This window comes from Hesperophylax consimilis, chromosome 27 (genome assembly GCF_061612785.1).
Source record: "Hesperophylax consimilis isolate HC1 chromosome 27, BYU_Hcon_1.0, whole genome shotgun sequence".
In the NCBI taxonomy this organism is placed as follows: Eukaryota; Metazoa; Arthropoda; class Insecta; order Trichoptera; family Limnephilidae; genus Hesperophylax; species Hesperophylax consimilis.
Window position 1 is genome coordinate 11,228,422 of NC_142862.1, and position 25,082 is coordinate 11,253,503.

The 25,082-nt window shown below is 35.3% G+C and overlaps 1 protein-coding gene across 1 annotated transcript in view; it reads left to right on the forward strand.

Annotated features, from left to right (window-relative positions):
* LOC149410572 (roundabout homolog 2-like) overlaps positions 1-25,082 on the forward strand; it is a 693,950-nt gene that overhangs the window by 617,773 nt on the left and 51,095 nt on the right. The window contains exons 5-8 of the mRNA XM_089648290.1: positions 9,784-9,937; positions 10,695-10,899; positions 15,213-15,283; positions 15,389-15,510. Coding sequence (XP_089504416.1) covers positions 9,784-9,937; positions 10,695-10,899; positions 15,213-15,283; positions 15,389-15,510 — 552 coding nt within the window. The remainder of the gene's footprint in view (positions 1-9,783; positions 9,938-10,694; positions 10,900-15,212; positions 15,284-15,388; positions 15,511-25,082) is intronic.

A 25,082-nucleotide genomic window follows, 5' to 3' on the forward strand; every position in this document is an offset into this window, starting at 1 on the left:
TACAAATGTTACGATTTCAGGAGGAATTTTGGTTTTGATTTAAAATAAGATAAAATTAGAAACATGTACAAAAAAAAGGCATCAAAAAAGTCACCGGATTCTAAAATTTCTCTTACCTTTTTACTCCAAATAATGTCAGGAATCAATGGTTAAAATAAATCAAGTACTACCCTTAACACTCTGTATAAGGATGTATTACTTTTAAATACTTTAATTTTGAACGTTATCTGTGTGTGTAATACATATTTTTAATTTAATTTATTTACCTTGCTTAGAAACTCGATTTAAAATTTCGCTACCAATATTGAACGTCAGAACTTTTTTTATGTAAAAACTTCCAGAGTCCCAACTGCTTCCAACCGTCTGGAGCCAGTGAGTATATAACGTCTCCAATTGGTGTATGTTGTGAGAATGAAGGTAGTGCGGAGGGGAGGGAGATGGGGAAGGAAAAGGTGGGGAAGTACTTAGCTATTCACATCTGGCCACCAAACACGGCAAAAGCCTAAATGGTGGTTTTTCACCAAAGCGATGTATGTTTCACTTTGAACTACAAATGATTAAGAGTTGTTAGTTGTTAGAGACATATAATCAGATTATCAGCGATGTATTTTCTAACACCGAGTGGAATGAAGACAAGACTATTTTTATATCATAGGTAAGTACCACAATTTTATCTTGGTTAAATTAACTTCCCACACCTTGAATAACCCACCCTTATGATAATAAACTCCAACCTACCCCGTGTGTACATTTTATACCCAGCACTCAGTCACTTTAGGTAAATGTGTACATATTGGATACGTGCACATGTGTACATACATGAAACAACCCCCAACATAATTCAGTTACTCCGCATTTCTACTTCGGGGTAATTTCTTAATTAGCCGAGTATTCGGTCATCAATGCGGCCCCTTTATATTGCATTCGATAGGTACTGCCAGAATCGCCCCGGTCACGGAAGAATACAATTTGATTATACAATGCTGTTTGGAATTTAGAATTTTTTTTTCCTACGATATAATTTGGTGAGAATAATTTATGGTTTCGTAGATAGTTAATGAATAATAACGGTGAACTGAATTCTGAAGTACCTACGTACATCTTTTAAAAAATTAACTTGCTATATTTTTTTTGTCAATTATCATCATCACTGTTATTTTTCGTTCCGTACGATGATTAAAGGCTTCATTAATTCACGTCATATATATTTTTAACTAGCTGACGTGTAACCGGCGTTTCTCGACTTTTCTCTACTTTCTGTAAATGTAATATGCATTTTTTATGTATATAAACCTTCCGGAAGAAATTTCCTAAATTATAGTGAAAACCATTTCAAAATCTGTTGCGCCGTTTAGAAGAATTAAGCGCAAACATACAGACGCGGATAGCTACTTTGTTTTACACAGGGTTTTCGAATAAGAGGTGTTATTTTGAATAGCCCGCTAATTCAGTAGATGTTACTTTTGAAGCTATCATTTTTTGACATTTGACAAGTAGAACCTACGTCGTTAATAAAAATGGAACAATACACGCTTCAACAACGCATTGAAATTATTAAAATTCACTTGAGTGAATTGAATGCAAATCATCTTGAGTGATGAGGCTCATTTCCACCTCGGTGGCTTCGTCAACAAGCAAAATTATCGCATCGGGGGCTCGGAAAACCCAAGAGTTATTGTTAAAAAAGTCTCTCTATTCTCAACGTGTGACTGTTTGGTGCGGTTTATGGTCCAGCGGCGTCATTGGACCTTACTTTTTTCGAAAATGAGGCTGGAGCAACAGTTACGGTGAATGGATCGCTATCGATAGATGATTAATGATTTTTTATGGCCGGAATTGGATGATATGGATCTGGACAACGTTTACTTTCAACAAGACGGCGCTACGTGCCACACAAGCAACGAAACCATTGATCTTTTACGATTTAATATCAAAATAACACCTCTTATTGGAAAACCCTGTACTATTTAGAGATATGCCAATTCTTCTACCTGTATAACTCACAGATCCGAAAAACCAGGTACTTCCCAATCTTCCACTTCCCCATCTCATTCTCTTCCTCCTCCTTTCAACTTCACAACATTCCCTGTTTGGGGATACCGTAGTTCCACTGACTCCGGACAGTTAGGAATAGTCTTGGGTCGAACTCAAACTACCCGATTATTGTAACCCGGTGACAAAACACCAATAGCGATCAGGTTACTTTTAAAAAGATTCGAACGTCAACACCTTTGTCCACCATAGTTGTACGAATTTTGTAGACCGGGCGTCTGGAATCTTGTTCTCGTGACATAGACAATAGAAATGGTAGATACCTAAATCTAAAATAGGCTACCATTTTCGAACGAGTGTACTCGAGTCTCGGGTACAACGGGCACTTTCGACTTATATACTCAATGGCATTTTCCGTCTGTAGAAGTATCCGATCAAAGAGCGGCTACTTGCGACCCGTTCACTTGATTGACCCAGCTCTAGTCGGGAACAGTTAGACTCTTGTACTATATTCACATTCAAGGAATCAGGACAAAATTGTTATTCCACCAAATTTAGCTAGATATTGAACCCGAGGCATTTGTTGCCAACATTGTGTGCTTACCACTTAATGAAAGGGTCCCTTTGTCTTATCAATTGCCCTTTACCATTGTGGCTTGGTTCCCAAAGTTACCTAGGATATATATTGGTTTGACTTTTCGAAATACCAATCGCCCCCAAAACTAACTTCATTATCTTAAGCCAAGGTGTTTCATTGGCTGCAGCCACCGCCGTTTCCGCTCCATCTTCGGAAGAGGCTCTTCCGGTTCCGGTTTCGGCGCCAACCGGAAGTGGGACCCTACTGAAGGCTTTGTCTCTCTTCCCGCCCAAACCGGACGTCCGGTCTTGATACAAACGACCCAAGGCACGGTTTTCCTTCTACCAGAATTTCGGATTAAATTATTTTGAGTTCCTCCCTTAATGCTTTTGTGTTTTTAATTTTAGAATTTTAATTGTCCTTTTTTGAATCGAAAGAGTTGACGCTTTTGTTCCAATTTTGATGGGGATATTTAATATTTTTTCCTTCGAAAAAGTTTTCAGTTTTAAAACTTATCCGTTATGAAGAACTGCAGCAATTCAACAATTACAAACAGAAGAAATCTAATTATAATAACTATACACGGTGTCCGGAAACTCGCAGTAAATTCGGGAAACTGGTGATTCTATATCATGTAGAGAAACCAAAAACCATTATAAGAATTATTTATTTTTGAATTTTAGAATGTTATGTACTAACATCACATCCCAACTCAAGGTAAATTATTTAATTTTATACTAATATCGGTTGTCGGTATATAGTGGCGTGAAACATTGTATTGCTGCAAATGCGTAAAATTATTCAAGTTCAATGAATTTTTATTTTTCAAAATTGTCATTGACAAGTATTAATCATATCAGACAAGCGATAAAGTACGTAAAAAATATTTAATTATTTAAAAAAATCTTTTTTTGAAACGTGTATTTCTTTCGTTAAATTATTTGACAGATGTTTTTAATTTTTCAAGGCAAATATTTGTTTTATATATAAAAACTTTCAATTACACAAATCTTGTAATTATTAAAATGTCACGTGATTTTAGTAATTAATAATGGTGATATAAAGCAAAGAATCTTTGTTTTATTAACAGACCAGCGCGGTATTTCAAGAATTTATATTTCTTATACCATAAATAGTTAGTAATAACATAGATCACTGTAGAAATGTATTACAAATTTGTACAGCGCCCTTGATGTGATTTTGCACAAAAACAGCGCTATACAAGTCATCCAATTATTATTATTATTAGTATTCGACCACATTCTAACCGAGTCCACGATCGCTCCAGTTATAAAAGCCATAAATAACCCGTAATAACCTATCCGCACATTAATCTCTTCCTTCAAAGGAACGAGCAACAAATGTAATATTATGTATTTGTAGTAAATATTCGTGAACGCGCCATCCATTGAACCTCGTCTCGTCAAAGGAGAGTAAATATTTGGTTTGTAGGCAGAAATGGACTACGGATCAAACGAAACGGGACGACACATGATTTTAATGGATTCTTAGAATCAGCGTTTGTTTACAAGGCCCCGCATTAAAACACGAACCAATCTACATAAAACAATGTAATTAATCTTTTATAATACGTTCATTTCTGTAATTTTATGGTAATTCAAATTTAATCTTTTGTTATAACGTTAAACGTTGAAACGAGCATAGTAAACCTTTTGATCTAGGTTAGGTATATCAAGATGAACGGCTACGCGTCCTTTTTCATACAAAACTTAAATTGGGATTCGAGGTGAAAATACCCAACAAAACTGAATAATATTTTTTTTAAGTTATAGCAAAAATGTTATAAATATGTGTGCCACTAAATTATGATATGTATGCCATTAAAGATTTCAATTTTGAATGGCATACATATCATAATATAAATATATATGCCATTATATATTGATATGTAGGTATGCCATTAAAAAATGTATTCTTTACTAGCATAACTAACTAACTAACTAACTAACCATCACGCCGTTTCCCCGAAGGGATAGGCAGAGAGGGAGGACCGCCAAACAACTCGGTCTTGGCACACACTTCTTGCCTCATTCACATTCATACATCGTCTCATACATACTCTTCTATTATTCTGACTCTCGACATGGCCCGACTCGAGTATCTAATTCACTTGATCGTGCCATGTCTTCCTCGGGCGTCCCCGACTTCTGCTACCATTCTCATTTGCATCATATATCCTCCTTACACTCCTATCTTCGCTCATTCGCTCTACATGCCCAAACCATCTAAGCGTCCCTTTCTTAATCTTACTCATTACGCTTACATCAGCCTTGCTCTCTTTGCGGATCTCCACATTCCTCACACGATCAAAAATGGTTTTACCACACATACGCCTCAGGGATCTCATTTCAACAGTATTTAATCTACTTTCATCCTTTCTTTGTCAGTTTCATGCCTCACTATAATGGCATACTTATTTATACTATATTATATGTATGCCATTGAAAAATGAATTCTTTAATGGCATACATATCATAATTTAGTAGGACATATATTATGATATGTATGCCATTAAAGGATTCAATTTTTAATGATTTTAGAGGCAACTTTGGAATTTTTATGTGAATTAACCCTTCAGTACTTCGCGAAGATCGGGGGAGTACTCCCTCTTACTGGATGCCATTAATAAAATCCTAAAAATCTATATGACAGTAACTATCAGTTAATGTCCCCGATGAAAGACAACCACGGTCAATAATTACATTTATCTTTCATGGTGGGCACAGCGTAAAAATAACATGATATTATTGTTTTTGAGCATTTAGTCCTAAGCTTTATGCTTGAAGCTTTAAGTTCGCAGCTTGGAGTTTCAATCTCGGAGCTTCAAGCTTGGTCTTAAGGTTTGAGCTTACAGCTTTTGCATAAGCTCGGAGCATTGTACTAGGAGCTTTGTTTCTATCGTTAAACTTGAATTGTTAAGCTTGAAGCTCTAAGCTTTGAGATTGCACGGAGCTTTAAGTTTGAAACCTTTGGCTTGTAGAATTTATCTTGCAGCTTTGCATTTTGGAGCTTTAAGCTGTACCTAAACATAGAGCTTTTAGCAAGACCTAATTTAAACTGAAAATAATAATATTCGAATCATTTATATAGCGCCGTTTTTTGTGCAAAATCACCTCAAGGGCGCTGTACAAATATATAATACATTTCTACAATGTTCTATGTTATTACTATATATGCTACAATATAAGCTATACAAGCGGTCATTTTTTGTAATGATGGAAGGAGTCCCACAGAACTCGAGAAGTAGGGACTCCTGTACGGTTTTTTAAGTGAAACCGCGCAAGATTCCCAACTGCTCCTTACCATCTAGAGCCAGCGAGACTATGGCATCCCCAATTGGGGCATGATTTGAGGCTGAAGGTAGTGGGGAGGGGAAGGAGATTGGAGAGTGGAAGGTGGGGAAGCAACTGGCTATTAAGATCTGGTCACCAAACACGGCCAAAGGCATTTCAAGCAACGTTTCAATTCAGAATGGTGGTCTTTCACCAGGGCGATACTGAGAGTACCTTCCATTCTGGAACGTAATATATAACACAATCAAATAAAATTTACTTTCGCACGCTGGGATTTGAACCCGCGATTGATTTGTGTCGAGGTCGAGAGCCTTACTCCTCCTCGGAGGTTGTCGAAAAAATTAACATAAATTCTTCATATAGTGCAGCAACCTAAAAGACATACAAGAAAAATTCTAAAACAAGAAGTTTTCCGATAGTGGCTAATGGCCCGCTGGTGGTGTTTATGTTGAGTAATTTACGGTCCCGGGTTCGACATCTACCGCGGACCCGCGCAAAGCACAACAGCCCTCCGGTGCGCGGGAGCAGCTCGTCCAAACCGCTGGAGATTTACTATACGGACTACAGGTCTGTGGGATCGGATGTATTTGTGCGGTTGAGTTTTTTAAAGCGTGTTTTGTCTTTCACTCACAAAATGCTTTAACGTAACTTGGTTAGAGGTAATATGGTACAAATGTCCAACCAATTTTCTTTCTGTAAAATATATGTAATAGCCAAATAACTTACTTTCTCAAATTTATAAATTTATCCTAAAATATGTGTTAGGATACAGGTTGTTTTTGCAGATTAAAATGTAGGTCAAAACTGATGTAATTCGGTGATATGAGATAACTTCGACCTTCCTACCCAGGAATTGGAATCGACAACTCTAACCTAACCTCACCAACGCCCGCGTTATGTATGTGATTGCCACCAAAAGTTGATAGAATGCATTTTCATCGATAACGAGTCTATTTGCCGAGTTTTAGCTCGATGGGATGTCGGGAAGTGAGTTAATTTACACTTCTAGATTTACATTCATTCATCACTGCGAGCACCTCCCCAGAAGAACCTACGCTGAGGTGTTACATAGTTGTGTGTTTTTTTTTTTTTCAGCTTTACTTTGGCCTTTGGCCCTTTACCCATTAGGGGTGATCGTGGCCATACACAATTAACATTTTTTCTCATTAACAAGTACAAATACATACAACAAATTACAGAATATAATTGATTATACACCATAAACATAACATAACGTAACATAAATAAATCTAACATTAATATAACATAACATAAACGGTACAGAGCTGGTAACAGAAGGTACATCACCTGTGTACGATATTAGTGGGCGTTTTTCGTTATTAAACCAGTATTTTTTCTAAACTTAGTAGCGGTTTTTTTTAAACAGATCTATGAAATTGGCAATCTTTTAAACAAATACAGCAAATAGGAGTAAATAAATGTGATTATAAAACATAAAGATAAACATAACACAAACATAAAGATACAGTTATGATTGAGATAATTTTTTGAGAAAACCATGAAAATAGGTAAATTCTAACGTTCATTTTCCAATTGTATTGTACATATAGTTTTGTATTAGTGATCGAAGAATCGGTGAATGCAATCTGTTAATAGGATAGCCATAAATTGATAATAGTTTTTCTAGTATATAATTAGTAATAAGATAGATGATTGTAGAAATTAATTTTTCAATTTGGTACATTGGATTAGGGTACCACCGCCCCGGTAAACATTTATTGGATAACCAACACCTCTGCCATAGGTCAGCCCAAGGGGTCCGCTACGTTTTGTGAGTTAGCCGGGGTGCGTTCAGGATGTGTCTTCCCACCAGTTACGTGGCGTGCCAAATCGGGAGAGGCTGTTTTGGGGAGACCCTTTGACCTCTCCAATTAGTCTCTCGACCCGTTGCCTTGCGCTGCAGTGGGAGGGACATATGCATATGTTCGTCACTCCTGGACACACTGATACCTAGATTCCTACCTGTGATGTGTGTATGAATGTGTGTAAGTGCAAGCGAGATAGCATGCTTGCGAGATGTTATAAAAGGCGATGCATACTACGATTGTCCCTCTTTTGTTGCAAGCAGCTCCCCAATAAATATCAGTACAAGATCAAAGGCGTCAGGTAGGTATGCTGTCCTTGTTCTATCGGTATTACAATGGAAGATGCTCTGAGGAACTAGCGTCATTGATCCCTTCGGCACCGGTGCGTAGTCGGAATACACGCCAAACGCGCGCCCAACATTTGTACACGGTTGACATTTGTCACATGAGAACGGGTCGCTTCTACGATTCGTTCTTAAGTTCAACAGCTCGGCTGTGGAACGAACTGCCGGCCTCTGTGTTTCCTCCCTCCTACAACATGGGACTCTTCAAGACCCATGTTCACTCCTTCCTCTCCACAAAAAGACCCTCCACACAGCATCCCCAAAGATGACATAGGCCCTGAGGGAAATTTTTTTCTTCAGGGCCTCCTGTGTGGAGTTAATATAAAAAATATATATGTATTAATGTACGACCTTCACCCGCTACTCCATACATTACATTTGGCGCAGCCGGAAGCATCTCGCAAGCATGCTATCTCGCTTGCACTTACACACATTCATCACACTACCTAACACTCGTATCTTTTAGCTTCCCAAAACCTCCTCTCCTAAAAAAGGCCCAACAAACAGCATCCCAAAAGATGTGTGGGGTTAATTAAAAAAATCAATGGATTATATATTTGTACAGCGCCCTTGAGATGATTTTAAAATCATCCAAATATCTATTAAATTATTAAGTTGAATAGAACTTTCATTAAAAAACCGACCCCGTTCAGTTCCTGTCCATTGCCTCGTAAATCCCAAAGTCCGACTGACGCGGGCTATTTTGGTGTCCGGACGTGGTAAATAGCTAGTATTGTAATGCCGGCTCATATAGCACTGGCTCGCTAGTATAGGTACAGGGGTTCACTGCCAACTCGTTGTGTAGTTTGGCCCAAACAAACTGGCCAGTGAAAATGATTGGCAAACAACAGAACGCTCATTATGTACTGGATATTTTCTGAAATTATTTAATGCCCTCCCAGCCAGTTCGTATGAATAAAGTGATTCCACGACCAAACAGAATATTAAATAAAATTAACACAACAGCAAAAAAACTATCCTAAAGTAACTATTATTTTAGTACATTCGTTTTAATTTTTTGTGTGTACTAGCTTTTTCTTCGATCAATTGGCAATAGAATCGTTGAAATTCCAATTCACATTTTCTTATGATGATAACGCAAGAGATCGCACTTATATTACTGAGGAATGTGATAGGAAATGAGTTGGAGGAAGAAAAAAGTGGCAGTGCTGAAAGTATCTTTCACTCTTGAACAAAATAATAACCCCGCGGCTTGCTATTGTTCTCAAAAATCTGTTACTTTATTGTTTGCAAGAACTTTCAGTCATTTTTCTAGTTTACCATATTAATATAATTTATAAAAATTTTGTATTTTACCGTGTTGTATTTTTAATTTAAGGGCAAAAAAAAATTACATCTACGAATTTTAAATCCAGGACCAACGCCAGAGCCAAAGATTGTTATACATCGGTTGAAATTTGGTATAAGATACAGAGAACCGTGAGGTTCGAGAAGCAGAAAAATTCTAAGAGCGTGAGAGAACGCATATTAGACTCTTGTTTATCCTATGTATTCGTCATCTGCATGAGCTTAATTATTAATAAAACACACGTGATTTGTTGTGAGGTTGGACTTTTTATAAACCAACTAAACACGATCGCTGGTTTCTGAGATTCTGAACATAATTTTACCCTTACTTTAAATTGTTTTGCTATGCGTTGATTTTTTTAAAATACTATTTACTGAGTGGTCCATTTTCCGCATACTAATTAATGTTTTCTTGTCTACAGTTCTTCGGGACGATTTCCGCTCCCAGCCCCACGATACGCGGGTCGCAGCCGGCGAAACGGCCCTGCTGGAATGCGGCCCACCGAAAGGAAACCCTGAACCCGCGGTGTACTGGACCAAGAACGGGCAGAACATCGACATGGAAGCCAACACCAGGTATGTTAAGGGGATTACTACCACAGACAACTTCTTCTTCCCCAGTCTACTGGCGTCCAGCTTTGGACATAACCTCCTTCATTATTTTATCAATTTTTTGCCTTTCCTTGGCTGCTCTCATCCATCTGAAACTGCCGTTCTCTTTAATCGTCAGCACATTTTTTGTGATTCACCACGTTTTAAAGATGATAATAATACAATCAACGATAGTTTATTTTGCTTAAATAGCTTTCAAAGGGTGCAGAAACACCAACGGATTGGAGAAGTTACAATCCAAGGGGGATCCAAATGAAAATCTTTTTTCCCTCAATGAAAGACACATGCCCAAAGATCCTTCCGTTGAAATTTGCAGTAAGATACATAACAGCTCTGCTAGCTTTTTTGTTTCCTCCTATTTCCTAACATATGGGTTCTCTTCCAGATTCAGACCATCCTTATCGGTCAAGGAATGCATACTCCATTACTTACCCGGCGGAATTAATAAAGATCACAAGACTTACTCCATGACCGGTCTTAGGCTAACTACACCTAGCCCAATGTTCTTGAAGTTTTTACTAGCGCCAGGCGCCGTTTGACTGGCTCACAGACCTGAATGTTTCCCTACCATGCTAAAGAAAAAGATTCCTTCATCTCCTGTAGCATCCACATTGCATCCCTAAAGATGACAGATGCATTTGGTGAAAATCCCTGTGAAAGAAGGGCCTGTGCGGTATATGAGTATAATACATTAAATTAAAACTTTTCAATTTTGTTCCAGAATGTCCCTGGTCGACGGAGGCAGCCTGATGATATCTTCAGTGCGCGCGGGCGACGCAGGTGCCTACCGCTGCGCCGCGCACTCAGTTGTCGGCGTTAGAGAAAGCCGCCCCGCTCAGCTGAGCGTGCTGTTGCGCCCGCACTTCATCGTGAGGCCGCAAGCGCAGGCGGCGCTGGTTGGGCACAACGCAGAGTTCAGATGCCAGGTGACGTATTTTGTATAGATAGAGCAAATGGACGTTTATATACAGGTCGGCAATAATCATTGCGCGTGACGAATCGCTGTGTTAGTTGTTCTTTATTTTTTATTACTTTATAAGAAAAAAAACTCAAAAATAAGTTATGCAAATCTGCAACGTGACAGTTTGTCTGCAGACTCTTCCATACATCATACCATCTTGTTTTAACCCTAGATAGCTAACGTTGTTATTGTTACCCAATAAGCTAACCATTCGACTTTTCGACGAACATTTTTTTGTTTCTATTATTTTTGTTTTATTTAGTAAAATATGTAATGATGAGGTTATAATTTAAACAAACTTAAACCTTTATTTATTCAAGTTTTAATTAAGTACTAAATCACGTATCTTAAATGGCACTACTTTTTTGAGATGAATTACACATTTTCAACATTTCACCTTTCAACACTAAATACAGAACAGTTGGGAAAAATTACCGTTTTTCTTTAACATAGGTATACAAATCAATGATGATAATCGAATTACTTTTCTTTGCACAGGTTGGACAAAACCATTAAAATTACCAAAACGTTTAAACAGACATTTGACAAAGTGATTTGTAGTCAGCAGATATTATACTCTAAGCAGAAATATTCAAAAGAGACAGGTAGATATGCATTCGTAGCTCGTCATTTTGACGAACGTTAGCTATCTAGGGTTTCCGAAACATTATATTTTTGGGTAAATCATTTTTTCTTCCAATTTCTGTCAAATGCGTAAGGCGTAAGTACAAAGCTCAAGTAAATAACATTATATTTTAGTTAAAATTGACTTCAAAGCACTAAGCTTTGTTAGAAGTTTTTGAATTGTTTAATTTGACGTCACAAATTAACGACTAATGCCATTTTTTTACATTTCAACGTTGCACGTTAACCGCTGATTCTAGGACCCTCAGAAACAAAATTAAACCAAACGCTGACAGGCGATTAACGGGGACCTTTCAAATATTAAAACATTTAAAATGACGCTAATCGTTAATCGGCATTCCATTTTGCAAAATTATTATTTCATATTGACTGTCCTAAAACGGGAAACTTCCTAGTTGGACAGTCAAAGCTTCCTTTTATATTTGTATATCTTGTATGTAATAAATGTAATAATAATAAATAAAAAATAAATATAACACCTAATTATAATTGCGGATATCTTCTTCTTGGAATAACCTGTAAAACCTTCAATGGTGATCATTGTTGCGACCAATTGATCGCTTACAGAGGCAATTGAAGCGTGTGTCGTTTGAGACTTCTCATTGACTTGTGAATGATGACAATTTTGATGGAAGCTTTATTAACATTTTTTACCGTCTTCTCTAAGCTATTCGGTGTCGCATTGTCGGTGCTTTAAGCTATTCCACGAAATGAAATAGAACCCATTATTGTATGATGATATTTATTTTAACAAGATAGCCCTTGGAAATCAACAAAATCTGGTCAAGGGTTAACATAAAGACAAACTAAATTTAGCCAAAATCAACCAACGGACTTAAGCAGCTTCCGTGAAAAGGGTAGATTTTCCAAGTAAGCCCAGAAGCTTAGGAAAACTTAGGGAAACCCTTGTACATTGAAAATCCTGCTCCTTTATATGTAAGTTGTGACGCCTTGTACGGATTATTTTGGGCAGGAAACCGAAAGATATTTTTTCTGAAGACATTTTTTCCTGAAAATCGGTTTGTGTTAGTTATTCAAGAAGGTTTGACGGTTACATGATTTCTTAAATTCTTCACAAATCTGTCAAATGAGAAATGTTCAAGATCTTTATTTTATTTTTGATTTGATTTATCATTTTCTTTGATTTTTTCAGACGAGGATGGTTTACAGAAATACATTTCGAGATTCTAGGCAGCTCACTGTAATATAAATATATTCGTATTAATTATGTTTGCGAATCAGTGCATAAATAGAAGTTAAGTTTATAAAAACATCAAATTTTATAGATAATTTTCCTCAAACTACACAATTTTTTTGGTCAATATTATTTTTGTCAGTCTTTACGAAAATGAACTTGTTGGTAATATTTTTTACCTAAGTGACTGAAATCATAGATTCCATAAAAACTTTGGCTTGATACCACATTTGTAATGTCTATTTTTGTCCTTTTTGCTTTATTCGATAACCTGATAAAAGAGAACATTGACAAATTAAAAATGATAAAATGATGATTAATGATGATTTGATGATTTAATGATTTATTGTCTTCTTTTCTTATTAACACATAGATATAATGATATCCTCACTGGGATCTCCCGTGCTGAGGATTTCATTTACATATTATAATTTAATTATAAGAAATTAATATTACAACAAAGTATAATGTAGTATATATATATTTTTTAAGTAATTTTAAAATAAGTAAGGTACTGTTTTTTGGTATAGTTCAGTTGATTCTGTTTTAGTCTGTGTTTGATTTCAGTAAATTTTCTATTTCAGATCTTCCTATGTTAAGTATCCAGCTTTTTATTTCAGATTTAAATGTTAAAGTGTTGAGGTTTTTGAGTGTGAGTGGTATTTTGTTGTAGAGTTTAATACTGTGATATAAGAAGCTTTTTTGCCCAAAAGTTGTATTTGTAATTATTTGTTGGATAAGTTTTTGATCATGAGATCTAGTGTTTCTATTGTACGTGTTTGTTGTTATTTCTCGTGTTTTGTGTTTATGAATGTAAATGAGTATAGTTTTAGAATATAGTTGTTTAATAGACATGATGTTAAGATTGGTGAAGATTTCGTTAGTGCTAGTTCTTACAGGAACTTTCAGTATAATTTTCATTATGGCTTTTTGAGATTTAATAAGTGGATTTAGTATGTTTTTATTTGCACTGCCCCATCCGATAATACCGTATTCTAACAGTGATTGGCAGAGAGCCATGTAGATTTTGATTAAGTCTTTTTTAATGAGCACATTCCTGATAGTTTTGAAAAAATAACTAAGTTTTTTAATTTTATTATCTAAATAGCTAATGTGATTGGTCCATTTTAAATTTCCATCTATTTTTAGACCTAGATACGTTATATGGTCAACATTTTCTAATGAGGGACAATTACAATGCTCATTTAAGTGATGCGGGCTATGAATTTTCAAGTTATGGTTTTCTTCAGAGTTTTTTGTATTTTTTATTTTGAAAGTGATGAATTTGGTTTTATTAGCATTTAGTGTAAGTGAATAGTAGTCTAGCCATTTTTTAATCCTGTTTAGTGTGTCTTCTGCTTTCTTAAATGTTTCTGTCCAATTATTCCCATTTATAAGGAGAACAGTAAATAATATCTACGTAAGGTTAGGTTCCCGGATAAAACAGAACATGATAAAATACAACCTGCATTAGGCGAGGTGACCGGATAAAACAGTAAAATAACAACACAGAACAATGACAAATTAGAACCTGCTAAAATAATACCTAGGTTAGGTTCCCGGATAAAACAGGACATGATAAAATAAAACCTGCATTAGGCTACGTGACCAGATAAAACAGAATAATGACAAAGAGCATTATAAAAAAATATATTTTTGGCAGCGGGATAAAAGAGAACAAAGACAAAAAAGAAAAAATGATAAAATAATGAATTAGGTTGGTTTTTGTTTTGTTTTGTTCTTTTTTTAAATTTTTCTTCGCTGTTCTGTTTTGTCATGGGACCATTTTGTTTAGGAATGTATTTTCATCCTTCTAACACTCGTACTTTTTTACTTTTTTTTATTATTTCGTCATATTTTATATACCAAAAAAGGCTTGTACATAAAAGTGACACATGAAATCATAAGTATAGAGTGAACTTAGAAGGATATCTGTATAATGGTTCCATGATAACTCAACACAGTGACAATTCAACACACTTTTAAAAAGTGATATAAAGTCATTAGAAACGATGAAAAAAAAATTAAACCTAACCTAACCTAACCTAATTAACAGAGTTAATAAAGTTTTTGTTTCATCACTTTCCATGACTTTATATAACTTTTTAAAGATGTGATGAATTATCATTTTAATGATTTATCCGGTCACCCTGTATGATATGGGAAATAAAAATAATTTAGAAAATACGAATAAAATAAGGATATAGATAAACAAAAAATCATGTGGCTGAAGTGATACAATTGATATACAGCGAGAAAATAAATATTAAAATTTAAATATAATTGCAATAAATTTTATGTTAAACAAAAGTTATGTTTAACCTCTTATTGGTTTAATAATTATACATTGTAACTACTAAAACTTTTGATTTTTCAAAATAAAATTAAACAGTTGTTAATAGACAATAGTTAATAAAGAAATGTTTTAATTCCCACAGGTCGGCGGCGACCCCCTACCTGAAGTAGTCTGGTCAAAAATCGGCGGACGTCTCCCGGCGGGGCGCGCTGACGCAGGAGTCGCCCCCGCCTCCTCCACCGGCCAGACCTCCACCCTCAATAACAACAATAACAACGGCAACGGTAACAACAATAACGGTCTGGCGTCGGGCGCTGCAGTGGCGGCCTCGGCGCAACTGGTCCTACAGAGGGCCGAACCGGCTGATGCGGGGGTTTATGTTTGCACGGCAAAGAACGCTGCGGGAACGGCGACGGCGAACGCTACCCTGTCGGTCTATTGTGAGTGATTCTTAAATATTTATTTTTTAAAACTTAAAAACTAGACTTCAACTCAAGGAAAAATTTCGGAACGATCGGCCACAAGAACATCTTTAATATTTTATACTGAGAATCTTGACCCCAACTCCAATTTCCATGGTAGACGAGGCTCCTCTACGCTCCGAGCCAAAGACACCGGACGTCAGTGATACTTGGTCACTCCACGCATTGGTGACTTCCTCGGCTTCTCCTGGTAAACACTTTGCCAGTGACTATGAGTTTCTCCAAGTTGGAGTCCTCAGTTTGTCGAGTATCATAAAATACATTGTTGTCAGACATTTGAAAGCCTATTTTCTAGCTCTTCCAGAGTGAACACTTTGTGCATCAGGCTGTTCAGGGAATCCTGCGCCAGTTTTCGAGTGCGTCTTTCGCTGATTTATCCATTGTGCCAAGAAGTATCCATGTTTCCACACCGTATAAAAAAATATGCGGAAAATCAGCTTAACTTAACCCACAATCATTTGGTAACTGTTGGCATTTCATCTATCTACAAATTTGGTAAGTTTTTTAGATTCTAACGGCCAAAAGCATTTTTGTTGTTTGTTTTTGGGGTGTTATGCCGTGTTGCGCTAACTCCTTCTTTAGCCGACGTTTCGGACAGCGTTGCAGTGTCCATCATCAGGGCAGATCCGGTAGATCCGAAGATGAAGATCTACAAATTTGTTTGTTATGTTCCGGTTCCAATTCAATATGGCGGCCGTGTTCTTTACTACCTTTTTAGATTTACCCTTTAGAGTTTGCATGATTGTGGTTCCTGTTACGAACTGTGTGCTCTTAAGAATGTTAAAAATAGAATTTTCATTGAGATGTGATGTGACATTCATTTTGACAAATTGTATTAAAAATTTCTTTTTTTAAATAAAAAGAAATGTTACATAAACTATTTACGGCTTTCAATTAAGGAAGTATTAGTATTTAAGCATATACCTACTTACAAATCTAATGCTTTCATAAAAAATGGTTTTGATTCATCAAATAAAAGAAAATTAGAAATGTTCTCTTTTGATCGCGAGGTCTACTGTTCACAGAGCTACTTATTTATTATACCTATACCAAAGATTAAATTTGGAATAAAGTTACTAGTTATTGCAGAACTATCATATGAACACAAAGTAAGTTCATAAGAAACTAATTCAGAAATACATTTAGTTTTGAAAACTTTTATATTTTCAGGCTTACATTTTTTTCCATAATAACCTACTCATTAACCTATTCATGTCGAAAAACTTCCACTGTCAAACTTCTTATATTCGTGAAATAAAACCATTAAAATATATCAAAATAAATTATAAAACAAACACGTTTGCGTGTTGGTTTGTAAACACTATTCAAGCTTTTCGTGAAAAATTATCAAATAATTTGCTTAGGGTAGATTGGGGACTATTACAACAACATATCACACTAGAACAGGGCGGTTACTTAGCATTGTGATAAAAACATTAACCATTAAAGCTCTAAGCTCTAAACGGTGAAATTGTTTTATCTAAAACGCTCATTTGTTATACTCATTTGGTTATTATATGTTTACAAACGTTGATAGGTGTTAAGCGTTGAAATATTTGTGTAATGTTTGAAAGTTCGTGGTTTAACGATGAAAAATCGTTTTCACTTGTGTTTTTTTTTAGATACGAGTAAGTTTGCACCAAGATATTGTTATATTTGAACTCCAAAGTATAGTATTAACTAGTGTTTTAAATACGTTCTCGTCGTTATTGCCGGATCTAAGAAAAAAAGTTTAAAGTTTAAAATTAAATTTATATGCACATTTTAAAAATAATAAGAAGATAGATGGCAGTTTATTTAACTATCACAGGGCTGTCCCATTATGAATATTCGTTATAATTTGCCTGGTAGCGAACAGATCAAACGTTTACGCCCTAAAACCAGTTCACTGAGAGTTCTTATCAAGAAATTTGAATTGACCAAGAGGTGAGAAACTCCTGAAGACTTTCAGGGAAATGTAGTGATTTTCGGTTTAGAATAGAGAGAGGAAGGAGGTGAGAAAGAGCAAGGTTCTGAGGTACCTGACTCTTCAGATCTGGTAATTGAATCCCAACATAGCCATTTCAAGCAACGCCATTTTTATCTTGAATATTTGTCTTTCAACACGATGAAAGCGGCTTAATACGACTATAAAGTAACGACAGTGTCACTTTTGATTAGGGAATTGAATGTGACATCATTTTCACTGTTGATTTAAAATTATTTAAAAAATATATCAATGATTTTCACGGGGAACCCCGGCAACCTGTTTCTAATGACAAGGATCAAGTATTAACATTTTTAACGTCAGCCCACGGGGCCATGTTTCAAATGGCGTGTCCGAGTATTTTGTATTTACATAAATTTCACTGATAAGCTTCGAACCAACTTTTATTGTCAACGATACCACAAAATAATAATGAAACTTGTAAACCTGAGATGGTGTAACTGTGGAAAACTCAGTAGCGTAACCACATTAGATATTAAGGCATAATAAACCAAAACTCTCGACAACTACAGCGTGGGACTTCACGGGACTCGACAACTACCGCGTGGGACTTCACGGGACTCGACAACTACCGCGTGGGACTTCACGGGACTCGACAACTACCGCGTGGGACTTCACGGGACTCGACAACTACCGCGTGGGACTTAACGGGACTCGACAACTACCGCGTGGGACTTCATTGCACACATTTTATCAATGTTCACTTTGAAAGCTCATAACTTCGTCGTTTTTGAAGATATCGAAAAAGTAATTTTACCTCTTTAAATGTATTACATTGTATAAGAAACAAATAGATTACTCGGTCTTGGCAAATTCCTTGCATCTTTCATTTTAAAACACGGCCTCATTCTTACTGTTAATTAATTAACTTGATCGTTCCGTGTCTTCTTTGGATATCCCCGACTTTCTGATGACCGTTTCTCTATCCATCCGCTCTATTCACACACATTCAATTCAATCGTTACATTGCGCGACATGACTTTAGCTCTGTAGGAACCTATATTTAATAACAATAATTGGATAATTTGTATAGCACCGTTTTTGTGCAAAATCACCTCGATGGCGCTGTTCTAAAAAAATATATATTTTTATTTATTAAAGTTAAACTAATGTTTACAAGACAAGGTTTTTACGCAAAGCACAAAGGATAACAATTTATTATAAGCAATAATTAATAGCCTAAAAAAAAATGATTGAAAAAATCGACGTAGCACAGTGGTTCTGAGCACTTGCCCGGCAATCATAAGGTGCGGGTTCAATTCCCGTCGGAGGCATTTATTTTTTCTCGGAAGATTTATTCAATTTATATTTGTGTTTCAGGCTAATAGTTATTGCGTACAATTTGTTAAAAATATTATTTTATATTTTTAAATTGAATATAATTTGTTAAAATATTATTTCATATTTTATAAATTGAATAATACTATCGTTGAATATATAAAATAAAATATCTATGACTTTGTCTGATTACGTAAAAATATCTACTCCATAAATCTTTCGCCATTCTGTTGAAGCAAGTCAAACAAGGGATTAGCATATCGACCAACATAATTTAACATACATTAATACTTATTATGATAATAAAGCTCTCCGTGCTATTATCCCCCCCCCCCCCTTTCCTTATTATTGTATATTAGTGTTGTTACAAATTGAGGCATTCAGATTGGGAATCAACCTTTTACATGTTTTAATTTTTTGCCCGGCGGATTATGATTTTGATAGCTTCAAACTCAAATTACTAAAATTAATATTCGCGTATTATGATAGGACTGTTAACTGGTTTGTAGCCTTGAAAAATTACTGAACAAAACTTTTGTTCAGTAATTATTATAATTTTTTTACTAAGTATCTATTATTGAGAGTTGGGGAAGAGTAAGTTTGTAAAATTCCTGGCTATTCAGATATGGTCACTAAAGTCGTCTAAAGCCATTTCAAGCAACTTTTCAAAACATACTAAATAAATCATATTTTGTCTACGTTAACTGTTTGTTCGTTTGCGATATGCAGTCGTGCTTGGGAACAACTTACCGACATAGATTGATTGACAAATTACCGGTATTGTCGTTAAAACATTTTTCGATGTTTCGTGATAGGGGCCGCGAAAGGAAAATTCTAATTAAATTTTTAAACAAAGATAGTTTTTTTATTTAGAAAATTATAGAATTACATAACCTACCGTGTGGAGTTATTGTAAAAAATGTATAAATATGTTCAAAATACAAATAATGCATACCTACATGTCTTGTTTGCTAATAACACTAAATTTCAGCAATACAAAAGGTTGGTTCTCATTGACTTTTCTCAAGGACATTTGGACATTTTTCTCATGACTTTTGCAGGAAATGTGTATATTCACCAATACACACTTATTCGCATCATCTTGCGCAACTTATCTCTGCATGCCAACATCTAAAAAAAAGTGAAAAAAAATCTTATCCGCAAAATGATTACACGGCGTGTTCGCTACAATGTATTACCATTTTTAATAAAGATTTACATAAATAACTACAACATTATTGCTTTAATACCATCGTATTTATAACGGGTCAACTCTTTTAACACCACGTCGTAATGTCGGAATCTTAAACGTAGTCATTTCGACGGCGCGACGGTTAAATGTAATACATATCGTTATTTACGTTAAATTGACTGTACATTTCGAGGCTTTTATCATCGTATTGCCAATATGAAGGTCATTTTCGGGTTATATTGATAAAATAACTTGAAGGTATTTTGTATACACCGTGACTGATACTTCGAACGAAATGTTATTATGTTAATCTTTTTACTCTACGTGGAAATGTATTTTGAGAGGTTCGTGTTGATATTAGTGATAATTTTCCGAAATCGGCTACTTAACTTTACTGTGTAATCCACCCGTATAGTATCGGGCATTTTATTTTTTAGCTTAAATATAAATATCAGGGTATTGTAAATTATTCGCTGTCTCACACTTAATATTCCTAGTTTTTTCTGCATAATAATTATCTTAGAAAACTTCTACAATTCAATACTGCTCGCATGACTGTATTTTAAATTATTTGCAACTTTTTTATCTGTGTCTGATTGCACTGAAAAAAGGACACTAGAGCAGTAATTTAAATGAAATGCTACCATACTATCTCCTTCTAATTTATTCATTATTTTTCTTAAAAAATGAACATTTTTGTCATTTTCTAATTGATAACAAAAACTTTTTTTTTTTAAATAAATAACTTTGTATACACCACTATTTAATAAAAAGAATCGACGTGTTTCAAAACCAATGGTTGCTTCGTCAAGTTAAACTATATAATATACTAATAATTATATATTTTACAATTATTTCTTTATTGACTGGAATGAGCGAAGCAAAGTCCTGTTTTAACTCGACCGTTTTGCATTTCGTCTATTTAAATAAAATGTTTGTACGTTACGTGTCCGTTTCAAAATGGTGGCCATCTTAATGCTTCAGTAAAGATTATTTTTTCAAATGTGGAATAGTCGTGTTTATGTGGAATTATTCGATTTTTTTTCAATTTGTTTTCACCTGCCTGCCTGAAAAATATTTGAAAAAAGAATTGTCATTGACTGATAAACAAATTGAAAAATTCCTTATTTGAAATTTAAAAAAATGTTTTACAGAAAAGAATATGTGGTTTATAATAATAAGTAGGTGGGTATTTAAATAAATACTTCCAAATCTTACCATTTCAAAGTTTTGTTTTGATTTATTGAAAGATAGAAAATTACAAAAATATTTTTTTGTACACGAGGTTTATTTTTCACAGAACTACTAGTCTATCACGTTTGCACAGTAGGTACTGCTTTTTTATACTAACGTTGTTAAGAAATAACACTGTATTAACTTTTGCATGTACAACTTTTCTATTATGTCTTTTAATATTTCGCACCAAATACCGGGCAACCTGCAAGCTAGTAATGAAAACAGAATATGTATTACGTTTATTAAGGATAATATAATCTTACAAATAATATCTATATTACCGTAATAACCCTTTATGTGGGTATCAATTTGATAAAAGGTGTTGTGTGTGTTAAAAACGAATATCCTTTTCAGGGTCTTTTGTTTTCTCGTCTTATCTCCACACGGGAAACTCCTGGATTTATTTATCTTAGAGATGCTGTGCGAAAGGCCTTTTTAAGAATATGTGGACCTAAACTGAGTCTTGAAGAGATCCTGATTGTGGAAGGACCTCTTAAAGCTAAATTTGTCGTCCCAAAATTGGTTTAATAAAAAGCACCTGGAAACAGAGAATCTAAATTGCTTTTGTTACGTTAGGTCCACACAAGAGACCATGAAGAAAATAATCCCCCTCAGGGCCTATGTCATCTTTGGGGATGCTGTGAGGAGGTTATTTTTAGGAATAGAAGGATAGGAAGTTTGGGAAAGAAAAATGTTGGGTGGGTAGAAATCTGGGGGTCAGTGTATCAGGAGTGATGAACGCATGAATCCATCCCTCCCACTGCGGTGCAAGACGATGTTCCGAGAGTCCTGTTGAAGAGATCAAAGGATCTCCCCCAACCAGTGTCTCTAGATCCGGCCTGCCACGCAGTTGGTGGGCAGACGCATCCGCCGCCAAGACCCGGATGAACCTCTCCCCCATGAACCCGGGCACTCCTGTTAAGTCACCAAACGTAACGAACCACTTGGGGAGACCTATGGCAGTGGTGTTGGTTATCCAATAAATGGTTCCAGGGGCAGCGGAACCCATACCCGCCTCCCAAATTGGAAATTCACTAGAGACAGACAAAACAACAAATAGGTACTTAATATGGATTTAAATTTTCTCTGGACTACAGGAACAGGAACAAAATTCCTGTAGTCGAACTGATAGTTCCCAAAAATAGCGTTCCGTCTAAAGTGTGAGCAAGTCAACAAAAACAAATGAAGTAGTGATTAGTCAATACCGAAATTGGTACAGTACCTACGCATATAAAATGAGTCAAGCCGGGTTTGTCAAAAGTCACTAGTTCCAAAAGCAGCCCACAGCTGGAGCCGAAACAGGGATCTTTATTCAAATTAGTTTACGGACTCTTTACAAAACGGTGATTTATGGTAAATTTGAAAAAAAGGTTCACATAAATCAACGAAAAGGCATTTAGTTTGGAGTTAGTGGGAAAAGCGTGCGCGGACTCGGTGGCGCATTGGTTAAATGGCTGACCTAGGTTCAGCTTTTTTTATTTTTTTAAATGTGAATCCCAACTGTCTTGAGTCGGTGAGACTATGGCATCTCTAATTGGGTATGTTGTGAGGAATTAGGAGGACATCGACGACCTCTGTCGTCAAGTGGTTAAGATCCTCAACTATAAATCCAAAGGTCTCGGAACATTGCCGGGTTAAGAATAACCTGATAATATTTGAAAATCTCCCGCTACCACCGCAGAAAGCATAAAATGGTGCTTGTGCTATGATGGAGGACTTAGCCAGCTGAGAAATTGAACGTAACGGGTGGGACTCAAACGCGATTCCAACTCAGACACTGGTCGAGTCGTTAATTTTCAAATTCTCTTAAAATATCAGTAATGCGAAGGAACTGGCCCGTAATTAAATAATAAGAGAACTTGAATAAAACTCTCACAAAACTTGAAATGTGTTGAATTGTTGTAATTCTTTGAAACAACTGGTCCTGAGATTTTAATGTGTTGAATTGTTCTAATTCTGTGAAACAACTGGCCCTGAGATTTTAATGTGTTGAATTGTTCTAATTCAGTGAAACAACTGGCCCTGAGATTTTAATGTGTTGAATTGTTCTAAATCTGTGAAATAACTGGCCCTGAGATTTTAATGTGTTGATTTGTTCTAATTCTGTGAAACAACTGACCCTGAGATTTTAATGTGTTGAATTGTTCTAATTCTGTGAAACAACTGGCCCTGAGATTTTAATGTGTTGAATTGTTCTAATTCTTTGAAACAACTGGCCCTGAGATTTTAATGTGTTGAATTGTTCTAATTCTGTGAAACAACTGGCCCTGAGATTTTAATGTGTTGAATTGTTCTAATTCAGTGAAACAACTGGCCCTGAGATATTAATGTGTTAAATTGTTCTAATTCTGTGAAATAACTGGCCCTGAGATTTTAATGTGTTGAATTGTTCTAATTCTGTGAAACAACTGACCCTAAGATTTTAATGTGTTGAATTGTTCTAATTCTGTGAAACAATTGGCCCTGAGATTTTAATGTGTTGAATTGTTCTAATTCTGTGAAACAACTGACCCTAAGATTTTAATGTGTTGAATTGTTCTAATTCTGTGAAACAATTGGCCCTGAGATTTTAATGTGTTGAATTGTTTTAATTCTGTGAAACAACTGGCCATGAGATTTTAATCATACTTTTTTTTTAAATTTTGATTTACATTTCTATTTTCTTTGAAAAATGTAACCGTTCAGTTCAATCTATATTTTTATTTATATTATGGTTCATATATATGTATTTTGTTTTTTTCTTATGTTTGAATCTTTGTTTCTACAAATTATTATTTTCCTAGTTATTACATTATAATTTTCTTTCTCTATTTATCTCCCTAAAAAGACCCTCCACACAGCATTCCCAAAGATGACATAGGCCCTGAGGGAATTTTTTCATCCCGTGTGTAGTTAATGTTAAAAAAAATCTCATATTTGTGAAATCCCGTATGGGCGTATAATACGAATAAATTAGGGATGCCCCGAGCACTTGAGACTCTTTTGCGGAATTCCCAAAATAATTATTGTATTTCTTAAACTAAACTCAATCCACCACAACATATAATACTTATTACAAGATAAAATATAATTGTTGGTATATTTTAAATTGCAAACCTTTCCGGAAAACATAACATTTTCCTATTTCAAGCCTTTTCGGGCATTCATACATTAGGCCATTATGTCCCGGAACACGAAGAACACGATAATAAGGTTATTTTAAGCGGGTTCTTATTAAAATACCATCGTCAATTTATATGATAAAACCACCCAATAACCCAGAAAACAGATGAACGCCCCTGAAAACCGTAAAATTTGCATGACTAACCCTGTTTTGAGTTAAAACTCACTCATATAAACAATGGCTTTCAAGATGGCGGCTCGTTTCGCATAATTCAACAGCGAGGGTTGCCAATAATTGATTCTCGAAACTTTTTACTGTACACAAAAATCATATCTTTAAATACCTATATGTATCTTTTTTAAGTTTGTTAGGCTGATTAAAGTGGAGAGTGGAAGGATATGATACGGAAATGAGAGAGATACACAGAGAAACGGTACTGCAGGCCTGAATGAATTTATAGAGTTCAGTCAAAAGCGGATATTTTATATGGTTCCATGATAACTCAACACAGTGACAATTCAACACACTTTTAAAAAGTGATATAAAGTCATTAGAAACGATGAATTTTTTTTAACCTAACCTAACCTACATAACCCAGTTAATAAAGTTTTTGTTTCATCACTTTTCATGACTTTATATAAATTTTTAAAGATGTGATGAATTATCATTGTGACGATTTATCCGGTTACCATTTTATATATAGGACGGCGGAGCACGTGTTCATACAAATATTG